Raw genomic sequence first — 27,670 nt, forward strand, 5'->3', positions numbered from 1 at the left:
CAACGGTGGGATTTCTTAATATACCTGATCATCTAGTACAATATATAGATTTTATAGTATGATTAGTTCTATGCTAATTTTAATAAATATATTTAAATAAATATTTTAATTAATTTTTATTTTGAGCAGATCATATAGTATGATCTTAATTGTATTGTATGATTAAGAAAAAATTAAAACATTCAATTTTAACCACTTTGTGTGTGTGTGTGTGTTACTAAACCAATTGTCATGCCCTAGAATTTAAATTGGAAGAATTATATTGTCATTCATTTTAGCCATTTGACTAGAGCTTACTAATTGTTTATGAATAAGAAAAAAAAATTTGATTGTATTTTTTTTCTAAAATTACAGGAAGAAAATTAGGCATGTTGTCTAGAACCTCACTGTATAGGGATCTTATCCTTTCTATGGAAACCACGTAAAGAGCACATAATCCAGCAAGTAATCAAAATCTTATAACTAAAATTAATGCAAGATAAAAGAGAAATAGTATGCGGTAAATCATGTAATGAAATATATGAATTAATATATGTTATATGTATTGGTCATGTGTATCAATCAATATTTCTATCTCTATCATTCAATCAATTTCATGAGACTATCAATTATGCAATTAACAGTAGTGTCAATATTCATAATATGTAATAGTAATCAGAAACATCAATCATTGTCCATACAGTATCAGTACAATAGTCAATATATGTTGGTAATCAGTATCAATTAGCAATAAATAATAATCAAAATTAGTAATAATTCTTAGAAGTAATTAGTAATTATTATTCTATCAAATATTCATATGAGGGTATCTAAGGGTATCTTTTTCCTGCACTTGTGATTCCCAATCAGCCGCCCTTATGACTCTCAATCAATATACTCCTTATAACTTCCCTTGAATCATATAAATTAATTGCCCCAACTCCTTATAACTCCAAATCATTCTATAGCTCTTTATGACTCCCATCCACTGACTTCTATTAGTAGATCATGTGGATCTTGAGGATATTATATTATATGTTTGATACAATCAGTACATCTATTCATATATTATATCTTATCCAAGCTAGTAGCAATAATACATTCTTGCTTAATTTAATCATATCAATCATTTCAGTACATATTATCTTGCAGTCTCATCATGTTGAATCATAGTACAAGACTTTTTAACCCATATCCAGTTTGTCATTTTCCCTACTCATTTTACCCAAAAATTTATATATGCATATTTAACTAATGAAAATGCAATAAAATCATATCAAAATTTTCAGAATAATCACATCTATAGCATATCAAAAGTTACACGATGAAAGCTTTTAAAATTAAGAGAAAGTATAGTTTTAACAGATTGAGGAGATATAAATCCATAAAAATTGAAATTATCAAAAATAGAGGTAAGATATAGTTGTTCACAACAAATAGAATAAAATCTGTAACAAGAACTAAAACAAAAGTAACCCAAAGACCATTCTCTCTTTCCCCTTTCTCAGCTTCTCCTCCATCATTTCTTCCTGGCCAAGCAACCAAGTAAAGGGGGCAGTTGGGTGAGACAGGAATATATATATAATGTTAGTGGCCTAGCACTAATTGCTTTACTTCGGAATTTTTATGTTTTTTTAAATAATTTCATTTCATAATTTTGGATTATTATAATCTCTCCATCTTCAAATAATATCATCCTCGATATTTCTATATCAGTCTAAGAGAGAGGAATGTAGAGAGGGAGAGAGAATTTCAAACTCAAATCAATTAATTATAAATTAAAAATTACATCAAATCACTATAAATGAAATTGGGTCAGAAAACTTAACTTAAATATGGATAAAAAAATATAAAATCATACCACTTAATTTATTTTCTTGTGTATGAATAGTTAAACATATTCATGCATACAAAATAAAATCTTATATCTATTCCACTCATACGCTCTATATTCTGCTCATAAGCTTTAGTTATGTTTCAATTCTTCCAATAATCATTATTCTGATATCATTTTATCATACCTCAAAATCTAAATAGGAAAAATTATATATGTCTTTCATTTAAGCCATTTAATTAAAGCCTACCAATTTCTTATGAAAATATATATCTGTTTTTCATTTTAGCCATTTAATTAGAGCTTACTAATTTCTTATGTACAGTGAAAAAGATTATATGATTGTATTTTGTCTAAAACTACAAGAAGAAAATTAGTTATGTTGTTTGGAACCTCACTACATAGGGTTATTATCCTTTCCTAGAAATATAGAAATCATTTAATGAGCACATAGCCCAACAAGTAACGAAGATTTTTTAACTAAAATCAATGCAATATAATAAAGAAATAGTATATATTATTTGTACCAATCACATATAGCAATCAATCATCATGTCATTATCATTCAATCGATTTCATCAGTCTATCCATTATGTAACTAACAATATTCTCAAAATCCATATTTGGTAAGACTAATCAGTAACAACAATCAATTTCTATATAGTATTAATTAGTAATCAGTATAACATCAATCAATAATCAGAATTAGTAATAATTCATATCAGTAATTAGTAATCAATATTCTATCATATATTCATATGAGGGTATCTTAAATGTATCTTGCTCTTGCATTTATGACTCCCAATCATTTGCCCCTTATGACTCTCAATTAGTGTACTCCTTATAACTCCCATTGAACTATGTGAATCAATTACCCCAGCTCCTTATAACTTCCAATCAGTATCAAACTCCATATGACTCCCATCCATAAACTCTCATCACATGATCACGTAGATCTTGAGAATATCACATGAGGTTATCATATCATGTATATGATATCAATCAGTACATTATATTTATATATCAAATCAGATTTAGACTAGTAATAATGTCACATTCTTGCATAACTCAATCTTATCAATCATTTTAGTACATATCACCTTGTAGACTTATCATGTTAAATCACAGTACATTGCTTTTCAACCCATTTCTAATCTGTCATTTCTCCTACTCATTTTACCCAAAAAATCCTATACACATATTTAACCAATGAAATATAATAAAAATATTTCAAATTGTTCAAAATGATTAAATATATAACATATCAAAAGTTATATGTGAAAGCTTACAAAATTATGATACAATATATTTTTAACAGATTTAGGAGAGAAAAATTTGTAGAAATCAAAATAATAAAAATTAAAATAAGATGATAGTTACTTATAATGAATATAATAAAATTCATAAAAGTAATTGCAGACAAAAGTAACATATAAACCTTTCTTTCTCTTTTCTATCTCCTTGTCTTCCCCTTTCTCTTCTTTTCCTCTATTATTTCTTCATGGTTAAGCAACCAAGTGAGGGAGGCAATTGGGTATATATATTAACAAAAAAGGAAGGTGTATGATTTCTTAGGTCAGAATTATTGTAGAGAACATGGATTTTAAAATCGGATTAGACCGGCCGATTCAACCGGTTGAACCGCAAACCAGCCGGCCGACTGGTTACAGTTCTCTTGAGAACCATTTTTACGTCAAGCGGCCTCAGACTGTTCGAAACGCCGGTTCGACCATCGAACTGGAAAATCAACTCCGATTTCTAATAACCGGACGGTTCGGGCAAAACATGTTTTGTGTCGTTGGATTTAATCCAATGCTACCTGATGCACTGATACGAAAGCAAAATAAAAACCCTAATATTCACTTTTTCATTTGGCTTCTTCGGTTCTTCCCCATCTGTGACTCTACAACTCCCCATCTTCGGTTCTTCGTTGTCGTTCATCTTTCGTGAAGAGGACATGGAACTAAAGCTTCCTTCTCATGAAGATGACGTCATCGTTCCTCTTTAAATTCTTCGTCATCTCTTCTTTGACCGACTGTGAGTTCTTCACGAACTTCTCCAGTTCTCCTTGCATTCAGTAGTTAGCCGACCCACTGTAATGTTTTGATTGTTTTCTGATGATGATTCTAGCCTCCTTTATCTTTAATTTTTCATCATTCATTACGGTTAAGTTTTTTTCTTGATTGAATGTCTATTGTAAATTTTTTTAAACCCTCATAAAGCAAGCATAATGTGATGAACTTATATGAATGAAATTTACTATTTTATGAAAAGAAGACAAATGATAAGATACATTTTAAATATATTGTAAGCTACAACATTTTTCAAATGATAGATGCATCCTTATTTAACCTTACTCATAAGATAAAAATCATGAGCCAAATAAGAGGACATAAAAACAACACGTCCTGCATTTTAACTTTGGAATAATAAACTGCAGCCATATGAGGGCACTAATATTGCTGTTCATATTCGTTTGATAGTTGGAATAAGTGTAGGGTTGATTGTGTTCTTAAATAATGGGTTGCATTAGCACTTGATATAATTGAGTTGCTTGTTTTGGACTTGAATATTATGATGATTGGCATATTTTTCATCTAAACATTCAGTGAATCTTCTCACTTATAACAAATTAGTGTTGGAAGCATGTGATCATTATCAACACAATTTTTAATTTATTTGAATGGTTGAAGTTCCCATCTACTACTTTTCTACTATTTGAATAGTTGGGATAAGACTTCAACCATTCATTTTCCATACTTATCATTATGAATGCATGCTTTATCATTTGTCTTCTTTTCATAAAACTGTTTGGATGCTTTTGTCTTACTTAAATCTATTCCAGGTTTTGAACGTGCTTTCTTTGTGAAATTCATCTATACTTTCTAAAGGTTGGAGACTTTAGGCTGTGGTGGAAGTTCAAGTGATATAAAATTTAGGCTCTTTGAGGTATACATTGTGTGTCATTTTAGCTTTGTGACTTGTTAAATTGCATAGTTTTCTACCTTGCATAGTTTTCTCTAGTTATAGTTTTCTACGGTATAGTTTTGTTATTTATAGTTTTCTACCTTGCATGGTTTTAATTTATTTGTATGTTATTTTATTTAGCAAATCAAATTAGAATGGAAGCACTTAGTAATCAGACTTCAGGTTCAAATTATACTGTGCGTGAGAAAGTAGACATTGCTTGGAATCATTTTGCTGAAGTTAAAGGAGCTGATGGAAAGAAACAATTTAATTGTTTACATTATAGTATTTCATACAAGGGAGGAGGAATTAATAAAATGAAACAATATTTAATAGGTGTAAAAGGGAATATAGCTGCTTGCAAGAACATCCCACATGATGTTAGATATCAAATGCATGAAAACTTGAAGGAAATTTTAAGAAAAAAACAACAAGCACAGGAAGAGTTGGACAATACACCATTTCCTATGGATGATGCTATAGATGAAGAGAGAAATTCAAGTTCTCTACCAAAAACACAATCTTCTCAAGCACATGAGAGTAAAGGAAAAAAGAAAAGCTTCTGATATGGATACCTTCTTTGCCTCCAGAACTACACAAGGTTCCCAACCTTCAATTAAGAGTGCTTTAGCAACTAAGGAAGTAGTGCAGCGTGCAGATCACTACAGGAAAACACGCGATTACCTTCAGAATTTCTGGCGGAGCGTTTTGTGCCGGTAAAATACGGCGCCTGAAATGGCGCATGCTGCGACATAAATTTTACGACGTATTTTACGGCGTATTGGACGTCGGAAAGTGTCCGACGTCACATGCGTCGGAAAGTACGTCGGCGAAAACCAACATTTTAGTGGTCCCGACGCACGTTACGGCAGAAAAATAGCCGGCGCATTTACTGGCAGATAATGCACAAGGATTTTTAAACTCAACGACTTTGTACCGACGCATACTACGCCGGAAAGGTTTCCGGCCTTTTGGACGCCAGAAAATTTGCCAGCGAAAGCCCTATTTTTAAACTCGAGCTCCTCTGGCCGCTCATTTCTTTCGTGGCTTTCTCTCACATCGCCATTGTTTCGCTCGTCGCCCTCCGTCGCTCGCCGTAGATCGAGGTCATTGACGGTCACCGGACGTCGCCGACAGTCACCGCACATCGCCGACGGTCATAGCACTCCTCGCCAACGAGATCTCCAGTTTCGACCGCTAGTATTCGCGGTCCGCCTCCCGTCGTTTACTCGTTGATTGTAAGGGTTTTTATTTCATTTAATTTGTTTGGATTCATGCTGAGTTAGTCTATTATTAAAGCTATACATTTTTTGAGAGTTTTGATGCACAAATATAGAGAGAGAAAGGAGGATCTACATATGTTGTGAAACACAATGCATGTGCTTTGAGCAAATATTTTCTATTTCAGTTGGATTACAACAAGGATCATAGCCCATAATTTTTTTATTTTAGTAATGGATGTTCTTATGAGACATTTGCAAGAGGATGTGCCCTAATGTATGCTAGCTTTTTGCTTATGATATTCTTCTTGTTGATAAGACTAGAGAGGGAGTACATGAAAAACTTGAATTAGGGAGGTCAATCTTAAAGTCTAAGAGTTTTTGTTTGAGTAGATCTAAAATCAAATATATATAAAGTATAATTTTAGTACTAATAGATTTAGTGGTGGAATTGTGACTTTAAGCGATCAAGTCCTTAAAATGAGTACACATTTTAGATATCTCGATTTTATTGTTCAAAGTAATGGTTAAATATATTGAGATTTTATTAGTAGAATTTAATATGTATAGTTAAAGTGGAGGAATACTTTAGGCCTATTGTGTGATAGAAAAGTATCCCTCAAACTTAAGGGAAAATTGTATAAGATAATGGTCAGACCTATAATAATTTTATGGAGTAGAATGTTGGCTATTAAAAAAAAGCATAAAATTAAGTAAAGTATTGCAGAGATGTATTAGATTTGGCTTATGTTACGAAAGGTATAAGTAGACCTAAGATAACTCTGGATGAGTGGCTTTACCCTTTGAGATAGGATACAAATTTATCATAATTTTCTACAAGCACCCTATCTTTTTACATCTCTATATAATCAGTTTTAGATATACTTAAGCGCATAATCCATTACTTATTTGATCTTATATGTAGGTTATGGATATTAGAAATCAAAGAAGTTGGATGTATAACCGATTATCTCAAGGTCGAAAGACATTAACAAACAAATTCATTAATGGGGTGAACATTTTCATTCAGCAAGCGAAACAACTACCCAGTTTATATCAGAAGGAAAGTTTCGATGTCCATGTTCTAAACACAAAAATCTAGTGCACCTAGAACCAGATGATGTAACTGTTGATCTGTATCGCAGAGGATTCATGCCACGGTATTAGTATTGGACTTCTCATGGTGAGTATGAGCCACAATTTGATTATCAATGCGGTCCTTCTACAATTAGTAATATTGCTGAAGCTGAAAATATCCGACCAAATCTTGAGAAATTAGTTCATGATGTAACTAGAATACAAATTGAACAAAATACATAAGAGTTACCGAATACGGATGCATAAAATTTTTATGATTTATTGCATGTCGCCCAGAAACCAATCTGGAAAGGGTGCACGACTCACTCAGAATTATCTGTTGCTGTGAAGATGTTAAGCATCAAGGCTGAATATAATGTTGCTCGTGAATGTTTTAATCAATTCATTGGGCTGCTTAAGGAAACCAATCCGACAGATAATTTAATTTATACAATTTTTTTTGACAATGCTACAGGTTTCCGACGGATTTTGCACCAGTACTTCGACGGAAACGACGATACAACGAATTGTATCGATCATGCCGGCGTCTTTGTGTGCGCCGAAAATTACCGACGCCTTTTCCGACGTCTTGTTCGCCGGAGATTTACGACACATAGTTTGCGCCGTAAACGACCTGTAGGTTATTTACGGCGTACCAACGGCGCTTTATCCGCCAGTAATTAACAGTGGACTCATACGACGCAAAGTTCAGGTGCAGTTATCGCCGGAATTTATCGGTTGAAAGTCGCCAGCTGCACAGCATTTTTTGAGCCGGTAATGTGCCGGAAAGTGCTCCGAAAACTTTTCCGGCGCATTATAAACGTCGAAAGATATTTACCGACGTGAACCAAACCGGCGCATAAAATTTTGCCGGAACGTGCGCCGGAAACCTATATTTCCATCGTATTTTACATATTATCGGCGGATTGTATCCGCCGATAACACCGGGTTTTCCTGTAGTGGATATGACATTAGCAAGGTGGTTTTTTGATTGCTGCATTCCTTTCAATGCTCTTAATTCGGTATATACACAGAAAGCGGTTGATGCCATTGCTGCAATAGGTCCTAGTTACAAGCTCCCCAATTATCATAACCTGAGAGTTAACTTACTTAGGATTGTAAGGAAGAATGCAGTCAACTCATTGATAGTTATAGACAAACATGGAAGGAAATAAGTTGTACATTTATGGCAGATGGATGGACTGATAGTACGAGCAGAACTCTAATCAATTTTTTGATATATTATCCTCGTGGTGTTTCTTTTTTAAAATCAGTTGATGTTTCAGTCATCACAAAAGATGCTTCCACTTTGTGCTCTTTATTTACTGAGATTGTTGAGTGGGTTGGTCCAAAGAGTGTTATTCAAATAGTTACTAATAATACTACTAATTACAAGAAGGTAGGTCAACTATTACATGAAAGATTCAATAATATTTACTAGTCACCTTGTGCTGCACATTATATGAATTTGATTTTGAAAGATATTGGAAGCATGCCTCTCATAAAGGAGCTAACAAAAAAAGCATCAAAGTTGACAATTTGTTGTTATAATTATATATTCATACTAGCATGACTTTGGAGAAGGCTAGGTTGGAAGGAGATCGTACATCCTAGAGCAACTCGCTTTATAACAACCTTCATAACTTTAAAAAGTGTGCATGAGCACCATCATGACCTACAAGCACTAAACACAAGCAAGTTCTTTATAGATTCAAAGATATCCAAAACCTCTAAGAGAAAGGAAGTTGCTTCAATTATTTTGTACTTGAGATTTTAGGATAATTGTCTTATTATTTCAAAGATATTGGGCCCTTTGATTAGGTTGTTGCGTATCATTGACTCTAATGAAAAACCATCCCTTGGATATCTATATGATGGCATGTACAGGGAGAGGAAGGCTATTAAAGCTATGTTTAGAAATGTAAAGAGATCATATAAGCATTTTACTACTATAATTAAAAGAAGATGGGATACTCAATTAAGGCAAGGCATTCATTCAGCAGCATATTTTCTCAATCCTCATTTCCAGTATGATAGAGATAACTATTGTCAAAAGCCAGAAATTTTACAAGGTCTAGTTTAATTAATTGGAAACAAAGATATTTGCACTAAGCCCATAGTTACAATGAATGAAGTCAGATTATTTCGTGATGGCTTAGAAAGCTTTGGAAAACCAATTGCGCTGATAATGGCGAAACAAATGCAACCTGGTAATTCTCTTTTTTTACTTTTAACATGTTTATTCAAATATGATTATTCACTAATACAAATATGCATATCCATTAAATCCTTAAACTTAATAATATATAGATGAGTGGTGGAAGATGTTTGAATCAAGTGCTCCAAACTTGTAGAAAGTAGCTATAAGAATTCTCAACCAAACATCATCTTCATCGGGATGTGAGAGAAATTGGAGTGTTTTTTAACAGATCCACTAAAAGAGACGGAATTATTTGGAGCATCAACGACTCAACGATCTTGTATATGTTCGATATAATCTGAATTTAAAGAATATGTATGATCTTACATTATATTAATATTTATATACTAGTGTTAATTTAAATAGTATGTATAATCTCAACATAAATTATTTATTCTTTTTTTAGGTTTCAACTTAAAAAAAAGATATTATGACCCTCTAGACTATACTTGTGTTGAAATGGTTGATTTTTGAATATTTGAAGATGAACCAACTCCAGAACTTGACTTACATGATTTGGAAAATGAGATATACAAAGAGGATGCAATGTCAGTTGTTGAAGAACAAAATATATCATTTAATAATTCAGGGCATTATAAGTTGATAATAAAATTTGAGTATATCATTTAAGAAAGAAAAATTAATATCTTATTTTATACTTCTTATTTGTTGGTGAAGGTGGCTTAGAGAATGAAGGAGATGTAGGCGACATAATTGGGCTTGATCAATCGGATATATTTGAGTTTGAACATTTTGGTGAAGCAAGACCTAGAGACTCAACTTATGTGGATAGATTTGATGATGCTAATTTAGGAGATCTTTAATTTTCTTCTTGTGAAATTATTTAAAGTTTGAAACTATTGAAATGAGAAAATGAATATGTTTTCTTTTTGTTATCGGTTGATATAAAGTATTTTTGCATCTTTCTATGATTGATTGTGTTAGTTGTGTCTTCAAGTAAAATATACTATTATGTTTTTCTTATTTACTATATATATTGTTTTATTTTTTACACTTCATATTATATTTTTGTTCAATTTTTTCTATATATTAATAAATAGTTGTGTCATTATTATAATTTTTAAATATTTAGTTATGTTGATAAAAAATTATATTATATATATAAATAAATATGTTAATGAGTAGGGTTTATGTTTTTGGTTATTTTGTTTATGTTTAATGAGTAGGTGCCATTTTTTTTTGGGTTGTTTGGTTATGTTGATTATATATATATATATGAGTTGGGTTTATGTTTTAGATTTTCATCAAATATTTTGGCTCCTTTGGTCAAACATAATCAGGTGTGGTCAATTTTGGGTCAAACCCAAACTAAATACGCTATCCTAAATTAACACCCTTAAGTAAGAAATTGGAATGGATGCATGAGCCATGAGATAAATACTTTTTTTGACAATACATCGATGATGTTTTATTCTTTATGTTCAAATATGTGTTGTGAGCTATTAAGATGACATGTGTGTCTTGAGAGCCTGATACACATCTCCACTATTAAATTATAAGATGAATATTTAATGACTATTGTGTTTTCCAATGAGGCTTTGAAGTTGGATGAAAATATCGTTAACATGTTTAGTTTTCCTTAAGTGGATAATGTAATAGCTCATATTTTGAACTAATAATATATATATTTTTAGGAGTCATTATAAATCTGATTTGCTAACCATTTTCACCATAATATTTATATTATTGTGCTTTGCTTATAATAATTTCCTCAGAAAATTAGTACATGTTGATACAAGTGGGATTTATGGGGCCTCTAGGTATCCATTTTACAAACCTATTTTACCAATTTTTTTTTAAAGAAATTTTTTACTATTTTATGAATATTGTTTCATAATTTTTAGAGCCTTGAATTTGAAAATATAAAAGAATTGATAAGAATTTTATGCTAAAGTTGAACAAATTTAATGATTAATATGAATTCTTCCACTTTAGATCTTGGGGTATTACGGATAATTCCAAATATATTTGGTATAATATTTAATAAAAATATAGTATTTTGAAATCATCATGGAATAATATGGGTGAGATCAACATATATGAGAATGTTATTTTAAGAGTATGAGAAGATGAAATAATGGTGGTAGAAAGTAAAAGATTGTGTGTTTTTATTGCATTAACTCATTTGTTTTGGATAATTGATGATAATATATACAATAAATCAATTATTGGATAGGAAATAAGATATTCAAAAAATAAGATTAATGGATGTCATAATCTATGAAGTTGTTTATACAAAATGGTAGAAAAGATAACGAGTAAGGGTGTTTAGAGAGAAGATATTGGTCATTCATACAAAGCATCTTTAGTTTGAGTGTAGATCATTTATATTTAAATCATTAGGTAATAACTTAATAGATACACAATTGAATGTATAAAATTGATATATGAGATTGTATTAATTTTATATTCTAGAGATGTAAATGATATTATATAAGGAAGAAAATATAGTATTAAGGGTTTAAAAAAGAGATATCATTGTGAATAGTAAGTAAATATATGTCATTTTGAATCATAACTTCATTAAGGTCATCATATGAAGTGAAAGGTGAGAGATTGCTTGAGTAAATAACAATATGATGAGAAGCTCCATTGCCTATTCGCCACGTAGAAGTGTTTAAGGTGTTGTTAGCAATTGTGGACTGTTGATTGCTCTCGTGTAATTCAATGAAACTCTTAAGAGTGAGATTCAGATGAGTTAAGCTTGACAATGGATTAGAAGGCAATTAGACAAAAAAAGTGAGACACCATTTGACTTTGGGCACTGAAGGCCACATGTTTTATAATAATGAAGACATAGGAGAGTAGGTGGGTAATAACCAGAGTAAATTGTTGAACAACACTATAAGATGCAAGAGGTTGGTGATGGTGGTCGATGCGCTGGTTATTGTGGGTGGCCATAGAATGACAAATAAAATTAAAGAAAGGAGAGAAAAACTTGAGCAAAATATGGCTTGGAAGGATTAAAGGGAAGATCCATGCTATTGCTTGATTAGGAAGATGCATCTAGGAAGGCACGAGCAATGATGACTCAAAAAGGGGAATGAGATTAGTGAGACAGATCATGAGTGTAAGTGAGTTATTGGAGATAAAGAGTTGTGGTACAAATGATGGATGCATGAATTTTGGTTATCAGGCTGTGGTTTCAATTTACACGAGTTATGACTTAACAATATATGGATAATAAATATATGGGAGGATGTGGTTGTCAATGTTTTGATGATAAACATATTTAAAAAACAAAGCAAATTGAAAGGACTAAGGAAAACAAATCGAATTAAAAAATGTTCATATAATAAAACAAAAAAATGTAAGACATTTTTAAAATTGTTTAATACACTAACAAAATTATGAGCTATTTAAATATAATCTTAAAATAAGAGCAATAATATTAGCGTTATTTTATAATATAAAATCATACTATAAAGTTTATTTAAATATCTAATAATTTTGATAAGTTATTATTCATTGTACAAAAAAGGAAAAAAGCTTAATAATTAAATTTGTTAATTAATAACCCCAAAAAAGCTAAGTTGCGCACAGATCCCCAAGCGGGAAACAATCGAATCCGATCCGCGGCGTGGCACTACTGTACAAGTGGCAGCATAGTAAATTAATCTTCACTCGGTCCTTAAAAGTAATTTAGACCCTCCGTAGCACCAAGACCACCTCCTCCCTCCCTTCGCTTCCCTTCTTCCTTTTGCCTTCAGAGCACCCACTTCCCACTGTCCCCTGTTTCTATAAATACGCCGCGCTCTCGCTCATCCCACCTCTTCCTACGTACCCCCAAAGCCCTTCTCTCGTCTGTCCCGCTTCCACGGTTTTAAGAAGAAAGAGATGGATTCGTATCCGTTGCACCTCGCCATGGCGGCGCTGGTTGGCGCTTCTTTCGTCGCCGTCTCGGCCTACTATATGCACCGGAAAACCCTAACCCAGTTGCTGGAGTTCGCTCGCGCTGTTGAGATGGAGCGTGAGCGCGATCGCGGTGGGAACACTGGCGCCGGTGGTGTTTTAGAGGATAGCTTCGCAGAGAAGGACGGCGAGGGGTGCAGGCGGCAGCGGGCGCAGGACCAGTACCGGCGGAAGGGGGCAGGATATTATCGGCGCAGTGGTGGGTCGTTCTCTTTGCCGGATGTGAAGGCGGCGGCGGATGCTGATGGAGAGGAGTATGTTGAGGCGGAGGTGGGGCAGGCGATGATGAACGGGCCGTTGTCGGGTGTTGCTTTGGAGGACCATAGGAACCTGCTAGTTCCGCCGGGTCTACCACGCCTTCACACTGTGCCCGAAGGTACGATATCATCTAGCCACTACCTCTTTTTCAATGAGTTGCGATTCTTTCTTTAGTGCTTGAAAGCAAAAAAATAATATACCTTAACTTGCCTCACTTTGCTCGGTGAATATCTTATCAGAATCAAGTAGGTCATTCATAATCTTCTTTAATTCCAAGCTAACAGTAATCCCCAAGAGATATTTCTAATGAGCGATATTTGTGAGCTAAATTAATAGAAATCTTCCATACAGTCTTTCTATAACAAAAAATGCGTAATCCCCTGTGTTGCCGTCTCCGTGCGTCTTCGTCCTTGTGCAATTTATCCTATTAGGAAGCAAATAAGGCTTGCAATTATGTTGTAATTATGTTGTTTTACCTTTGGTAGTTTCTTTGATGGGTTAAGTTATGAGATATCTTTGACTCTTGTCTACTACAGCCTCATATGTAGTTCTCGTATTTTATAGGCTTAATGATTTGATATGTTGAGTATTGTGGTCTCCTTTGAGGGCCTATGGTATTCTTGTTGGTCTCTTTGCTTTTATTGTCGTATTCTTTCAGTGAATGCACTTCATCTGTTCACTACCCTTTGTCTTGTTAACTATCCTATTGTGTAGAAATGAGACAATGAGTCAGTCTATTGGATTCATCTATATATCCCTTTTTACCACCCTATTTTCTCTGTCTTTCCTAGTGCTTAATTTCATTTACTGTCGAGGAAGGGATGCCTATCATGAGAAATCAATTTATATGTTACGTAGAGAAGTAAAATTTGCATAAATATATATCTTGTATATGGTGGTGATGCTTGATCATGTTAGACTGGGGAGACTTGTTTAAATTTCAGAACAGTTTTGGACCTAAAAATTTAACAGAAGTTGATGAAAATGTATTGCCCCTATCAGCTCCATCACCAATATAACATATCAGCAGTTCATCAAGCAGCTTGATGAGTCAACCAAAATCAATTTCAAACAAAATGGTTATAAAAGTTTAAAAAGAATGTAAGTTATCATACAAGTATGTCTTTTATTTATAATTGAATTTATCAAATATTTCATATTAAAAAATAACTAATATATTTTTAGTTAGTTGGGGCCATACTACCCTAATGATCAATTCTAAACCCAAACGCTCTCCACCAACTATTAGATCTTTCTCTCCCCTTTTAACAAGTTATTTATTTTATTTTTTTAAGGATAAAATCCCAAATGTTTTACTAATTGCTAGTAATGCGTTAAGCCAAATTATTGATTGATATGTAGGGCAGGAGACCAATTATTAGAAAGGAGGGCATAAAATCATATTCTGACTGAATTCTACCCAAGGAGCTAAAGAATATTCCTTATAAAGCTGACCACATGCCATACTAGAATTTGTGACATCTATATTGGGAACCAGTAGCTTGATCTAAATACTAAATCTCATTGGTACTTTCCCTCCTAACAAGTATAAACTATGAGCCCTGGCAGTCTAGCTCAGTCTAATGGGTCAAATATCTGGTTACTCAAAAACTAAACTTTCCCCTTATTTAGTTATTTAAAAAAGGTTATATCATAGTTAGTTTAATTGGTACCTTACCTTTTGCCTGATCTAAAAGAGATTGTTCATTTTGTTTAATCAATTATTTAGCTCTTATGTTAAATATAAGATGGATAATGTTCATATTCATAAGCATAGAACCACTAAGTTAGCTTCTGTTCCTTCAGGTAAAAAGCAATCTTCCGGCAAAAATACAAACAAAAGAGCCAGTCGTGCCATTAGACCTCCATCGCCGAAGTCTCCAAGTGCTAGTGCCTTTGAAAGCATGGAGGGATCTGATGAAGAAGATAATTTAGACATTGATGTTAAACTCGATAATTCCTATTTGCATGTCAATGGAGATCTTGTAAGTTCATTACCACTTATCTTTTTTATTTGATTATTAATTTTAGTTTATTTCTTTGTTATTCACGTCCATGCTTGAATATTAATATAATTATAGTGGCACTACTTTGCTATTAGATTTCCATTTTGATGTTTTGTAGAAGGGCACTATCAACTATTGTATTTCAATTCTTTATTTTAAGGCCCAGATCATGCATGCTTTCCGGCTATGGTGGTTAACAAATATGGAATTGTCAATTCATGTAGGATGCTTTTTCTTTGCAACTTTTTAAAGAGATTCTGTTAGGCATTTCAAGTATCCAACAAAATTAATAAATGATTTATTCTGATTCTCAAGTTATTTTATTTGATATAATATCTAATTATCATCATCATCATTAGCCTTATGCCAACTGTTTGTTCTCATTTTAATTCCTTCATTCTCTATTCATGATTGTTCAGTGCTGAATGAGGAACATCATTTGATATAAATTACTACAAAATCTTTCATTACAGATCTTGCATCTTTAGAATGAATTTGTGAACAGCTAAAGGATAGACGTGGTCAGTGCAAGCTTGTGTCATGCATGTTTCCTTGCTAAATTAATTCTATCAAACAGACAATTGCTATTTCTTTTTAGAATTTGGCTTGAATAAAAGAAGATTGACTTGCTGGTGGCGATTTTACTATAGTGCGAAATTTTGTTATGCTTATTTGGTAATTCTGTACATATCAGTTTTATGGTGATACATCACTATAATGAAATTATCATTTCGTTATCTAGCTCATGTAGGTACAAATATCCAAAATTTGATATTCTTCCAATGTTTATTATAATGCTTCATGACGTTTTTAACATTCATAGTTTTGTACTTTACTAAATATTGAGTAAGGTATGGTGATTTTTGTTCTAGTTTATTCCTGCTTTATGCTTATTCAATCTTCATATAACTTCCAAACTGAAAATTTCAATTTTAAATGACTTTCTCTATTCAGGGATCAGAGCACATGAACTTATTTCAAGCTATCCCAGACAGCATTATGGTTAATGGAGAGGCAAAGTCATTGCCATCTGCTAGCATGATACGTTCACATAGTGTATCCGGTGATTTGCATGGTGTTCAGCCAGATCCAGTGGCTGCTGATATTCTGAGAAAAGGGCCTGAACAAGAGACTTTTATCAGACTTAAAATAACGCCAAATGGTATGATTTGTGAAGTCCTAGGCATCAATCCTGTTGTCTTTCGAGGCTTGATGGCTATTTCTTAGTTACTTATAGTGGGTGGACATTATGAAGTATGCTTAATTGCAATGGGATTTCATAGAAAACATTGACCCATCTGATTATTCTTCTATCGTTGGCAATGTCTTTGTAACATTTTGTTGAGCCCATTATACTGAGTTTGAGCTGGAAACCAACTACATCTTTTTAGAGCTTATATGATTTCTGTTTGTAATATCATTGGACATGGATTCGCTAATGCTTGTATTATGGCTTAAATTTAAGCTATTCTAAAAGCATCACGTCCAGAGAGCGATTGGATAATTGACATAAGAACTGACATAATTTTCTTTTATTATTCATTCAATGCAATTGGTTTCCGTTTCAGTACAACAACAACAACAACAACAACAACACCACAAGCTTTTATCACACTATGTGGGATCAGCTACATAAATTCTTTTTCTACATTGTGTCCTGTTAAAAATTAAATTCTCATTTAAATTTGTTTCCTTTTCAGTAATTTATGAAAAAAATTCCTATATAATTGTGGTAAGCAACTGCATGTGGCTGATTATTTCTTCTAATTTGCTTCAATGATAGAGACACCATCCATGGACGAAGTTGAGGTTTACAAAATCCTTCAAGAATGCCTTGAGATGAGACAAAGCTATTTATTTAGAGAAGAGATTGCTCCTTGGGAGAAGGAAATCATAACTGATCCAAGCACGCCAAAACCTAATCCAAATCCTTTTGCTTATGCAGCTGAGCAAAAAACTGATGTCTGTTTGCTAAATTTGATGTTTTACATACTTGTATGTTTGTAAAACTTTTTTCGTATTGGGCATTTCTAATACTTGTTTTATTTTCCTTGTTTACAGCATATTTTCCAAATGGTTGATGGGGTTATGCATGTTTATCAAAATGCAAATTGTGAGCATCTAACTTTACATTTTGATGCAATGGCTTCATCCATCACCCCCAAAACCTCACCTTCCATCTCCTAGGTCTTGTGAGCCAAATTCTGATACTATAGCTTTCATTTGTTACAGCCAAAGAAAGGCTTTATCCTGTTGCTGATGCCACAACCTTTTTCACGGATTTGCATCACATACTGCGGGTACTTGCAGCAGGAAATATCAGAACTCTTTGTCATCATCGGTTAAATCTTCTTGAACAAGTAATAGCCTATCTAATCATGTCATATCATTTTTCCATATATGAAAAGCACTATCAAGTTTCTTTACTCAGTGAAGCTTGAACATTTTTGACATATTCTTTTGTCATTGGAATCACTATAGTTTCTTCTCTATTTTTGTTTGATTGTATGATACAGAAATTCAATCTTCATTTGATGCTCAATGCGGATAGAGAATTTCTTGCGCAGAAAACTGCGCCACATCGTGATTTCTATAATGTTAGGAAGGTTGATACTCATGTTCATCATTCAGCATGCATGAACCAGAAGCATCTCTTAAGATTTATTAAATCGAAGTTGAGGAAAGAACCTGATGAGGTGCATTTTTTTTTTAAACTTGCTAACCCTTTTCTTCTATTCCCATCTTCTGATTACTGTTAATGATGCATCTCTTTTAAACATGGTAGCGAACTCCACTATGTCAATTATGCATTTGTTTCTTTTGTGTTATATAATAGGTTGTGATATTTAGAGATGGAACTTACTTGACTCTAAAAGAGGTTTTTGAGAGCTTAGATTTGACGGGGTAATTGTCAATTTTCATTCTAATCAGTATTACATTCTCTTTGGTCCTTTTGTCCTACGAATGAGGCTTATATGCTTATTATTTTCTTATTATTTCATATGGTAAATAGGTATGATCTTAATGTTGATCTACTAGATGTTCATGCGGACAAGAGTACCTTTCATCGTTTTGACAAGTTCAATCTCAAGTACAATCCATGCGGCCAGAGTAGGCTTAGGGAAATTTTCTTGAAGCAAGAAAACCTCATCCAAGGTATGCTTTTTTATATCTTTATTTTATCTTCCTTCTAATTACTCGTAGGTGCATGATTTGAAATCTGCCTTCAATTTTAGCAGAATTTCTTTCTTAGAGAAATCTGTTTACCTGTTCTGTTCTCATAATTTTTTCATTGTGTTTTCCTTGCTAATGAATTACACTAAGAGAATATTCGTGAATTACTGCTGTGCTTTTACGATTTTTAATCATGAACAGGCTTTGGTTTTACTGCATTTGGTTTAGTGCCATTGCTTCTATCACCTACTATTTAGCATAGAAAATTACCTAGTTTTGATGCCACAGCTCCAGATTCTATCCTCTACTGTCTTTGTTTAATTCCATGGATTCAGTCGTACCTCTTTTCTTCTTTCTGCTCGAGTAATTCAGTCTTCTTTTGCATCTTTTCTTTATTATTCATATTATTTCCAGTGTCTTTTTTAATTGGATAGAAATTCAGTCAAGAATTTTAATTCAGATGAACATTGTTATCTTAATTTTCTGTTTCATCCACCAGGTCGTTTTCTTGCGGAACTTACAAAGCAAGTATTTTCTGATCTAGCTGCAAGCAAGTATCAGGTGATTTCATCGAGGCGGGCTCTTTCTCTATGTTATTTACATTTATTTTTTAAGATTTATTTTATTATGCATATTGTTTTCCAGTTTATCGTTGAGACAAGTGATGTGATAGGCCCATTTTATACTTTTCCTACGCCTATATTTCATCCCTTCAACGAATTCATCTGGAATTTTTTAATTGAACAAAGCAATTAAATGAAATCATCTGAACCACATAAAATATGAGTAGGGCTTGCTTGTTTTTCACAAGCAATTCTTATTTGGCCTAGTAACTGGCTTGAGTTTAGATAGTTTGTGAAACAAATGATCTAGGCTTGAACCAACTTGATCATGTTTGGGTTGACGATAACTCATCATTACACACATGCAGTTACATATACATAGATATATGTTTATTAATAATGATGTTACAAACATGCACTTACATATAACTCATCAATACACATATGCAAATGTAAGTGCATACGGATGGCTATCTATATATACATACAGATTCTTCAATTACACACATGCACACGTACATATAGATAGCCATCTATATGTTCGATAGAATCCATCAAATTCTAAAATTAGCAAGCAACATATTAATATCTGTGTTTTGCAAGGGACTGTATGTTATAAAAATCACAGTTTTTTCTTCAATAACCATATGCTATAAAAACCATAATATTTTTTCTTCAATTAAAGACTTCAACTTGGAAACTTTCAGTGCATCTTATGGAGATATGTCTGACTTTTATCTAGTCTTGTTTGACTCTTGTTAGGATCAATAGAAAATGCTCTGAACTTGAACCAGATATCTTGAATTTTAACAGGCTTGTGCACAGCCATACCCAGACAAGGCCTTAACTTTCTCATGCTCAACTTAGTTACACCCTTACACATTATCTTGTTCGACTACTTGTTTGCCTTTGACATCCCCCTTTATAGGGGAAAAAAACACAACGTGCAACCTTTCTTGTTCTATTTAATCTTATCCTAAACTGATGTAATTCAATTTGTGCATCTTCTTCTATATGTTGATTGTAGAGGTAGTTGCGTCTATATAGAAAATTGCTTATAATTATGTCTATCATCTCAGGAAATATTAGCTTTCATCGCATCAATAAGCTGAACTTTATGGCGTAAGAAGTATTTGGACATGACTGGTTGGGAATTTAATTTGATATTAATGTTGAATAATTCAGATCTATCCTTTCACAGTAATTTATATTTTATTTGTCTATAACATTGAGGTGCAAATACAACAATGGCAACAATATGCTTCAAGGAAAATTTATCAGCAAGTTAGGTGAGTCTTACATCTCTAAAGGCAATGCAGCATCCGGAATCATGAAGCTTTCCTTCTTAAGGCTATTTTATGAAGCTTCTAAAAGCATCCTTCATTATCAAATTGTACATGGATAATGGATTCCAATATATGTGTGGATATTTCTCCATCAACAACTTTCCTGTAATGACACTAAAAATATTGTAAGGCCAAAATTCATTTTATATATAAATTAACATAGGTTCAAACCGGTAAGGACATTCTCATAAACATTATCAATAACAACTTGAATCACATTATATAGCCCAATAACTTTAATGTACTTGTTAAATAACGGAAACATCTTCACTGTATTCTTTGAGAAAGAATTGGCATCTATTGACTCTATGAATGCAGTCATTCTCGAACAGTTCACTAAGAACAATTCACAAGAAAATTAAGTAAACTTTTCCTATTTCTTGATGTCCATTCTTCTGCCATATGAGAACAGTCATATTGTACATAATTTTCTTGATGCCATCATAGTAGTTCTTGTGCATGTCAAATCTCTTTCTTCAAGCAAGCAACTCGTACCTCATGATAGTTAGGGGATTTCATCCCAGGATCAAATTGTCAAAATGCCTCAACAACAACAAAGAAATGGTCATATTTCACCTCTCTGAATGTAATCCCAACATCATATATTTATCTACAAAATACTTAAATTTCCCTTCCTCTCATATCTTTCTTAGCAGCATCCAACGCCTAGAATATCATCATCTACTATCACATCAAAATCATCATTTTCATCAATCATGACATGTGACATTTCACTAATCTATTCTTTTAATCCTTTTTATGTTTGGTGCAATTAGTGCAAGCTTTATCATTTTTGAGACCATCAACCAAGTGTTGTTTATGGCGTGTAATTCCTCCTTTTATAATTTTATCACAGAAAAAAATGTCACACTATTGTTATCAGTTTTGTTAGCCAATACTTCATGTTTCCATGTTGGATCTTTTTTTAAAGATTGAGCTAAAGCAGACGTTCTTTTGATCACTTATAAGAAAGTAGATTTGAGAAAATAACAAAACATGCTGTGAGAATGCTAAAGAAACTTGAACTTTATCAAACAAAAAAATTGACAACTTTAAATCCCATAAAAACTTAAAATTCATTCCTTCTCTAGCCGATTTGAGCAGGGTTTAAGCATGATTTAGCCTAAATCGTGCCAAATAGAAAAAAAAAATTACAACGTTTATTCATATAGAAACTTAATTCTCATTCCTTCTCTAGTAGATTTGAGCATGATTTAAGCATAGTTTAGCCTAAATCTTGCCAAACTGCAAAAAAGATAACATACTCATGCATAAACTTAATCCCAATCCTTCTCCAGCCAATTTGAGCAGGATTTAAGCATGGTTTAGCCTAAATCCTGTCAAATAGAAAAACATGACAACTTTTATTACTATAGAAACTTAACCCCAATCATTGTCCAATAGATTTGAGCAAGATTTAAGCATGGTTTACCCTAAATCCTACCAAACAACAAAAATGACAACTTTTAATACTCAAAAACTTAAATTTTGTTCCTTCTCCCGCAAATTTGAAGAGTAGTTAAGGATGATTTAGCCTAAATTCTATCAAACATGTATAATTACAATTTTAAATCAACAAAAACTTAAATCCAGTTCCTTCTCCTTTAACCTAGATTGGCAGAATTGAAGAAGTGTGCGAAGGGAAGAAAGATCATTACCTTAGCGGCGAGCTTATGTCGTGACTTCCAATCTAACGAGGAACATCTTCTTTGAAGGAGTAACAAAGTTACTCCAGCGACTCTTTCTTCATGACGTGAAGCAGAACTAGCAACAAGTAATTGAAATGATGAAAAGCCTAATTTGGTACCCCCCCCCCTCTCTCTCTCTCTCTGGAACAATGAAGAGCCTAATTTGTTACCCCCCATGCTCAAAATCTCTCTTGCTCTTATTTGTCTACTATTAAAACTTGCAATCTAAATATCTCTTTTAGGTCCATCACTTTGCCCTTGGAAGATTATTTTGGCATTATCGAAAATTTGTGTTTGCCCCATCATGTAGTTTCTTTTTCTAGTTCTGTTGTAGCTACTTCTAATATGGTCCTGGATTCTATATTATGGTGCAAGTTGATATGATAGATATTCACCACTTATTTCTCTCCCATAACATGTCCTCTCTCCTATTTGACCTCATTGTTGATGTCTCTCTCTCTCTCTTGTGTCTTGAAAGGTTTTGAATCTCTAAGAGCATATCTTTTTCTGATGTATTACATGCTACTTGATTTTCTATAAATTTACTCTCAATCATCTATCTTACTCGCAATTAATATTCTTATGTAACCATCAATTCTCTATGTATTTTTTAGGATCTTAATATGAAGAAGATGGTTAGTGAAAGTGTTGAAATTAGTAAAATCTACTAACTCCTGCAGTTTTATTTTCGTTATCTATCACCTTTACTCCATATTAATGGTATTTTTATTTGGGTCATACTCCGCCACATCATCTTTTAGGGTTTATTCCTACCCCATCCTTGCCAATTCAAGTTTCAATGTAATTCTTTTGAACTTGGTAAAGATCGTGAGATGCCTTTTGCTTCTTTCACATCATTTCTGGTGTTCCTTTTTGAGCTAGTACATTCAAATAATTGGTTTTTGAGTCCTATTTTTATAACATATAGTTCTTAAATATTTTGTTAAATTTATATATGGTCATTCTTGTGTCACCTAATTCTATTTACTCAAATATCAATCGACAATTATGTTAGTATTTCACATTTTTTAGGAAAGAACATTTTCTTCTATGATTTATGCAGTTTTAATTTTGGTAAGCTCTTAGATTTGTTTTGCTGAGGTATGAATTATAATTGAAACTGCATAAATTCTAAGACATTATCAATAAAAGGTGATCATTCCTAAGACATATATTCTACTTGTGTTGATAATGTCTTAGAATTTATGCACCATGCAATATTGATTAATATGTGTGGATCATATCTTTATACATCCCTGCATCGTGATTTTGCTAAACTTGAGCATCATCATTTACTCAATATAGCTCAAAAATCGATGTTACATAGCAATTATAAGGTTAAATTATATTTATTGCTTGTTATCTTATTGGTCTATTCTCTTCTAGTGTTCTTGGTAATGTTACACCACTCTCTATCCTATATCATACCTTTTACTTCTAAATGTTTTTGGCTCTCTTAGTTTTGCCCATTCCTTTTGCACTATTGTGACAAACTCTCTCTTTGGGCTATTTAATGCATCTTTTTGAGTAAAACTATTATCTTAAAGCTATTATACCCATTGATCCTTTTCAGAAATATATTTCCTCACTTGCTATCTATAATAAAACCTCCATTCATATTGTCCGACGTGATTCAGCATCCTTTTATTGGAGAGTCTTCTGATTTCCATTTGCGGGCTGCTCTTTGGAAAGGTAGATGAAACCATGTTGAGCTTAATATTTTATCATATATGTTCTTTAACCATCTTTCCTCTAGTTTTTTGCATTTTCTAGTGTTTTCATCCATTTTTATTCTCAACACAGGACCAAGAGGTCTTACAAGATATTCAAGGGAAACCATATTTATTCTCAAGACAGCATCATATTTTATCATATATGTTCTGTAACCATATTTCCTCTAGCTTTTGCATTTTTTAGTGTTTTCATCAATTTTTATTCTCAAGACAGTACCAGGAGGTCTTACAAGATATTAAGTGGAATCCTACCATGGATATTGAAATGTCTTTCTTGTTTAATCAATAAACCCAAGTTCTCAAGAGCCTTCTTCCTAGCCTTAAAACTATCCCATATTGATGGGTTTACACCATCAAGTGTCATCTTGATGGCTCCATTGATTGACACAAGGCCCATCTCATTGCCAAGCATTTTTATTTTAACTCTATGAGATCAATTAACTAAATACTTTTCCTCCAGTTGCCCACCTCAATTCTATCCGGATTCTTTTGTTTGTTGCCATTAATCTAGGTTGGCATTTCCTTCAAATGGATGTTGATAATGCCTTTTTTTATGGCTATCTTGCTGATGACGTGTACTTGGGGCAATCGCATGGGTACATTGCTTATGACGAGACTAAAATGTGCTGTCAATAAAGATATGTATGGACTTAAGCAAAAAGCTCACAAACTTGGTTAAATAAATTCTACATTGTTGATGCATTTATATTTTTGTTTTTTTTTTATGTAATTTGAACAATATTAGTTGTGTTTTATATTTTCTTTAAGCTATCCAATGATTGAAGACATCCAATGATCATGGTAGGATGTGCTTGGGCATGGAAAGTCTTGGGTTTGCTTGCATTTGGGTCCTTTTTGTCCTTTGGGCTGTTTGCTATATTTCGATTTGGGCCTTGGCTGCTCTCGGGTTGGGCTTTGGCTGCTTGGTGTTGAGCTAAAAAGTTGGGTTCTACTTGATGCTAGCTCATTAATGCTTGAGCTGAATTTTAGCTCATTATTTGGAGGAGTAATTGCACTTCCTAGCTCATAAATTTAAAAAGGTATGTGGTGTGGAACTTGTTTCTTCCCCGTCTTGTATCTCTTTGGTTTCCTCCTTATGAGTAATGGCTGTGGGCTGATTGTCTTTTCGGTTTTCTCCCTGGCTGTTTTCCTGTGGCTTCCTCTGTCCCGTTTCCTGTGTTGGCTCCTCGGGTGGTTCCCTGTCTGTGTTCCCGTGGTTCCCTTGCTGTGTCCCGTGGCTTCTCCAACCCGTTTTCTGTGCTGATTTTTGGGAGCAGTTTTGTGGTGTCTTTTGCCCTTCTTCTTCCCCTTATCTGATTGGTTTGATTGGAGGTTGATGTTGGCTGTTTGGTTCCCCTTTTTGCCTATATAATTGAGAGGATTTTGTCATGAAAAGGTTGTTGATTAACTTGAAAGAAGTTGCTAAAAACCTTAGGGTTTCTTCTCTTAGAAAAGCTTGAGAGCTTGTTCCACCCCCCTTCCTCTCTATTTCATCTTGGCTTCTAACCACTTCTTCTCTACGCAAGTTCCACTCCACCTGTATCATTCTTCTAGAGCATTTGGAAGTTGTTTGTTGGCTGATTTTGGGAGACATTTTCCAAATGAGTTTGGTAGGACGTTGAACTCTTTTGCAGTGGTGGACCCTCGGTTTGCAAGCCTAAGCACTTTTTTCATATATTTTCCTACTCTCGTTGCATGTGAGGAAACCGCTTGACGGTTGTTATGAGGATAACATTTTTTATGTTATAATTTTGTTTCGTTTGATTTGACTTTTCATTTATCTGGATGTTTGTTTGGATGTTTGCAAGTTAAAGTGAATCGAGTTTGGTTTTATTGTTCTTGTGTTCTCCAACTTGGCTTTTCTTTCTAGTTTGCTTGCATCAATTGTTCTTATTATGTTTGGCATTTGTAACAACATAATGTATCCATATTTGTTAGACAACTTATTTGGTTTTGTTATCTTTGTAGTTTATATGGATGACATCATTCTTACTAGAAATGATTATAATTAGATTATTAATGTAAGCACCCACAAAAGATTTTTTTGACTAGAGATCTATGTAGACCCAAATACTTCTTGGGCATTGCATTTATCTCGAATAATAAGTGTTCTTTGTCTCAAAGGGAATATGGAAGAAATCTTCTTGAAGAAACAAATCTGTTAAATTGCTTGTCTGTTAGCACTCCTATTGATGTTCAGCAGATATGATGCACCAACGCGGACACGGCGACACAGACATGGGACAACATTTTTTAAAAATATAGGACACGGGTGTTGCGTGGACATGACATAATAAATTTTTAATATAATATATAGAAATTAAGGTGACATTATATTAAAAATAACAAGCAATAATAAATCAATTTTATAATAACTTGTTTAGCTTATAATATAAAGATGTTTAGTATAAAATGTCTAGTACAATCACAAAAATATAAGCAAAAAATCATTTAATACAACATGAAGGTCCAAATATTCAATAGAGGAAATGATAGAATTAGATTCAGAGGTTGATCTTTGACCTTCAATACCATCATAATTGAATATCATTGCTTCCAACTCTGGTTCTTCTAGAGCAAGATTTGCAATCTCCAATAATCCTATATCATCAAGGCACTCGAACCCATCTCCAGCAACATCCCACATCTTGTTATCACTTGTCATATAAAGGGGATTTTTCTTGATAGAAGATGAAGATTTGTATGCATATAAACTAAATCTTCAGCTTGTTGTTGAGTTATTTTATTCCTCTTCATTGATTGAATAAATAAGTATGTGCTCCAATTTTTCTCACAATAAGAAGAGGATGATATTTGACCAAGAAGTTTTATTGTCATTGTTTGAAGAAGCGATGCTGAAGCTCCATGAATCAATCACCATATTTTTGAATCCATCCTTCATCTATCAACCAAAGATTCTTGATCACCAAAATTTTCTAAATATCCAAAGAATTTTGCAAGTTCTTTATTAACTTTTCTTCTCTCCTCCTCATTTGGGAAATATCTTTTCAGGCATATCTTTCTCTTATTTGAAACTTCTAAATTTTTTTGTGGTGAGATGCGTTGACGGTCTTCTTGAAGCCATTCTTTAATTGAATACCTTCAAATAATACAAATATATAAAATTATATGTTCATTTAATAATAAATTTACATTAATTTAAAAGATGAACACAAATGTATCTTGGATTTAATGAATGAGCCAAACAATGCATAGGTGTGTTGATTTTGCTCCACCTATCTTCAAGAATGATATAGATAACTGATGAGGACATCGTTCAGAGATTTCAACATGTGTACCGGTGAAGAGGTCGTAGATCGAAAACCACGATTTAGAGTCTTTACTTTTGATGCGTTTTATTTTATTTTCAGTTTTTTCGAGTTTACCCCTGTGGGGAGTGTTTTCTTATTATAGCCTTAAGGGCATTTGTGTACTTTGCTTTTATTTATGTTGGAGCCCTATATATAGTGGTCTTATGCTTTTTAAAAGGATGATGAATATTTGAATGAAAATTTTATGTTTGTCTTCTTTATCTTGTGTGTGCACTAGAGAGAAGAGAGAGAGCTCGAGGTAAGGGCGAGCGCAATACCCACCAGTCATTAGAAGAGTCTGTGGCTCGTGGTCTATCTCTTTCTTCCTTCCTCCACCCGTCGACCCCTAGCTTCCTCCCAACCGTCGGCCACATACCTCTC

The 27,670-nt window shown here is 33.2% G+C and overlaps 1 protein-coding gene across 2 annotated transcripts in view; it reads left to right on the plus strand.

Moving 5' to 3' along the window:
- The first annotated feature begins 12,953 nt into the window (after window positions 1-12,953).
- The window catches only part of LOC110112272 (AMP deaminase), a 34,001-nt gene continuing 19,284 nt past the window's right edge, over window positions 12,954-27,670 (plus strand). For both annotated transcript variants that reach the window (XM_020844433.2, XM_020844434.1), the window contains exons 1-10: window positions 12,954-13,586; window positions 15,275-15,453; window positions 16,429-16,636; window positions 17,258-17,436; window positions 17,536-17,587; window positions 17,707-17,834; window positions 17,991-18,170; window positions 18,311-18,378; window positions 18,488-18,630; window positions 19,148-19,209. In XM_020844433.2, coding sequence (XP_020700092.1) covers window positions 13,136-13,586; window positions 15,275-15,453; window positions 16,429-16,636; window positions 17,258-17,436; window positions 17,536-17,587; window positions 17,707-17,834; window positions 17,991-18,170; window positions 18,311-18,378; window positions 18,488-18,630; window positions 19,148-19,209 — 1,650 coding nt within the window. In that variant the 5' untranslated portion in view covers window positions 12,954-13,135. The remainder of the gene's footprint in view (window positions 13,587-15,274; window positions 15,454-16,428; window positions 16,637-17,257; window positions 17,437-17,535; window positions 17,588-17,706; window positions 17,835-17,990; window positions 18,171-18,310; window positions 18,379-18,487; window positions 18,631-19,147; window positions 19,210-27,670) is intronic.

This window comes from Dendrobium catenatum, unplaced genomic scaffold (genome assembly GCF_001605985.2).
Source record: "Dendrobium catenatum unplaced genomic scaffold, ASM160598v2 fragScaff_scaffold_1038, whole genome shotgun sequence".
NCBI classification, from domain to species: Eukaryota; Viridiplantae; Streptophyta; class Magnoliopsida; order Asparagales; family Orchidaceae; genus Dendrobium; species Dendrobium catenatum.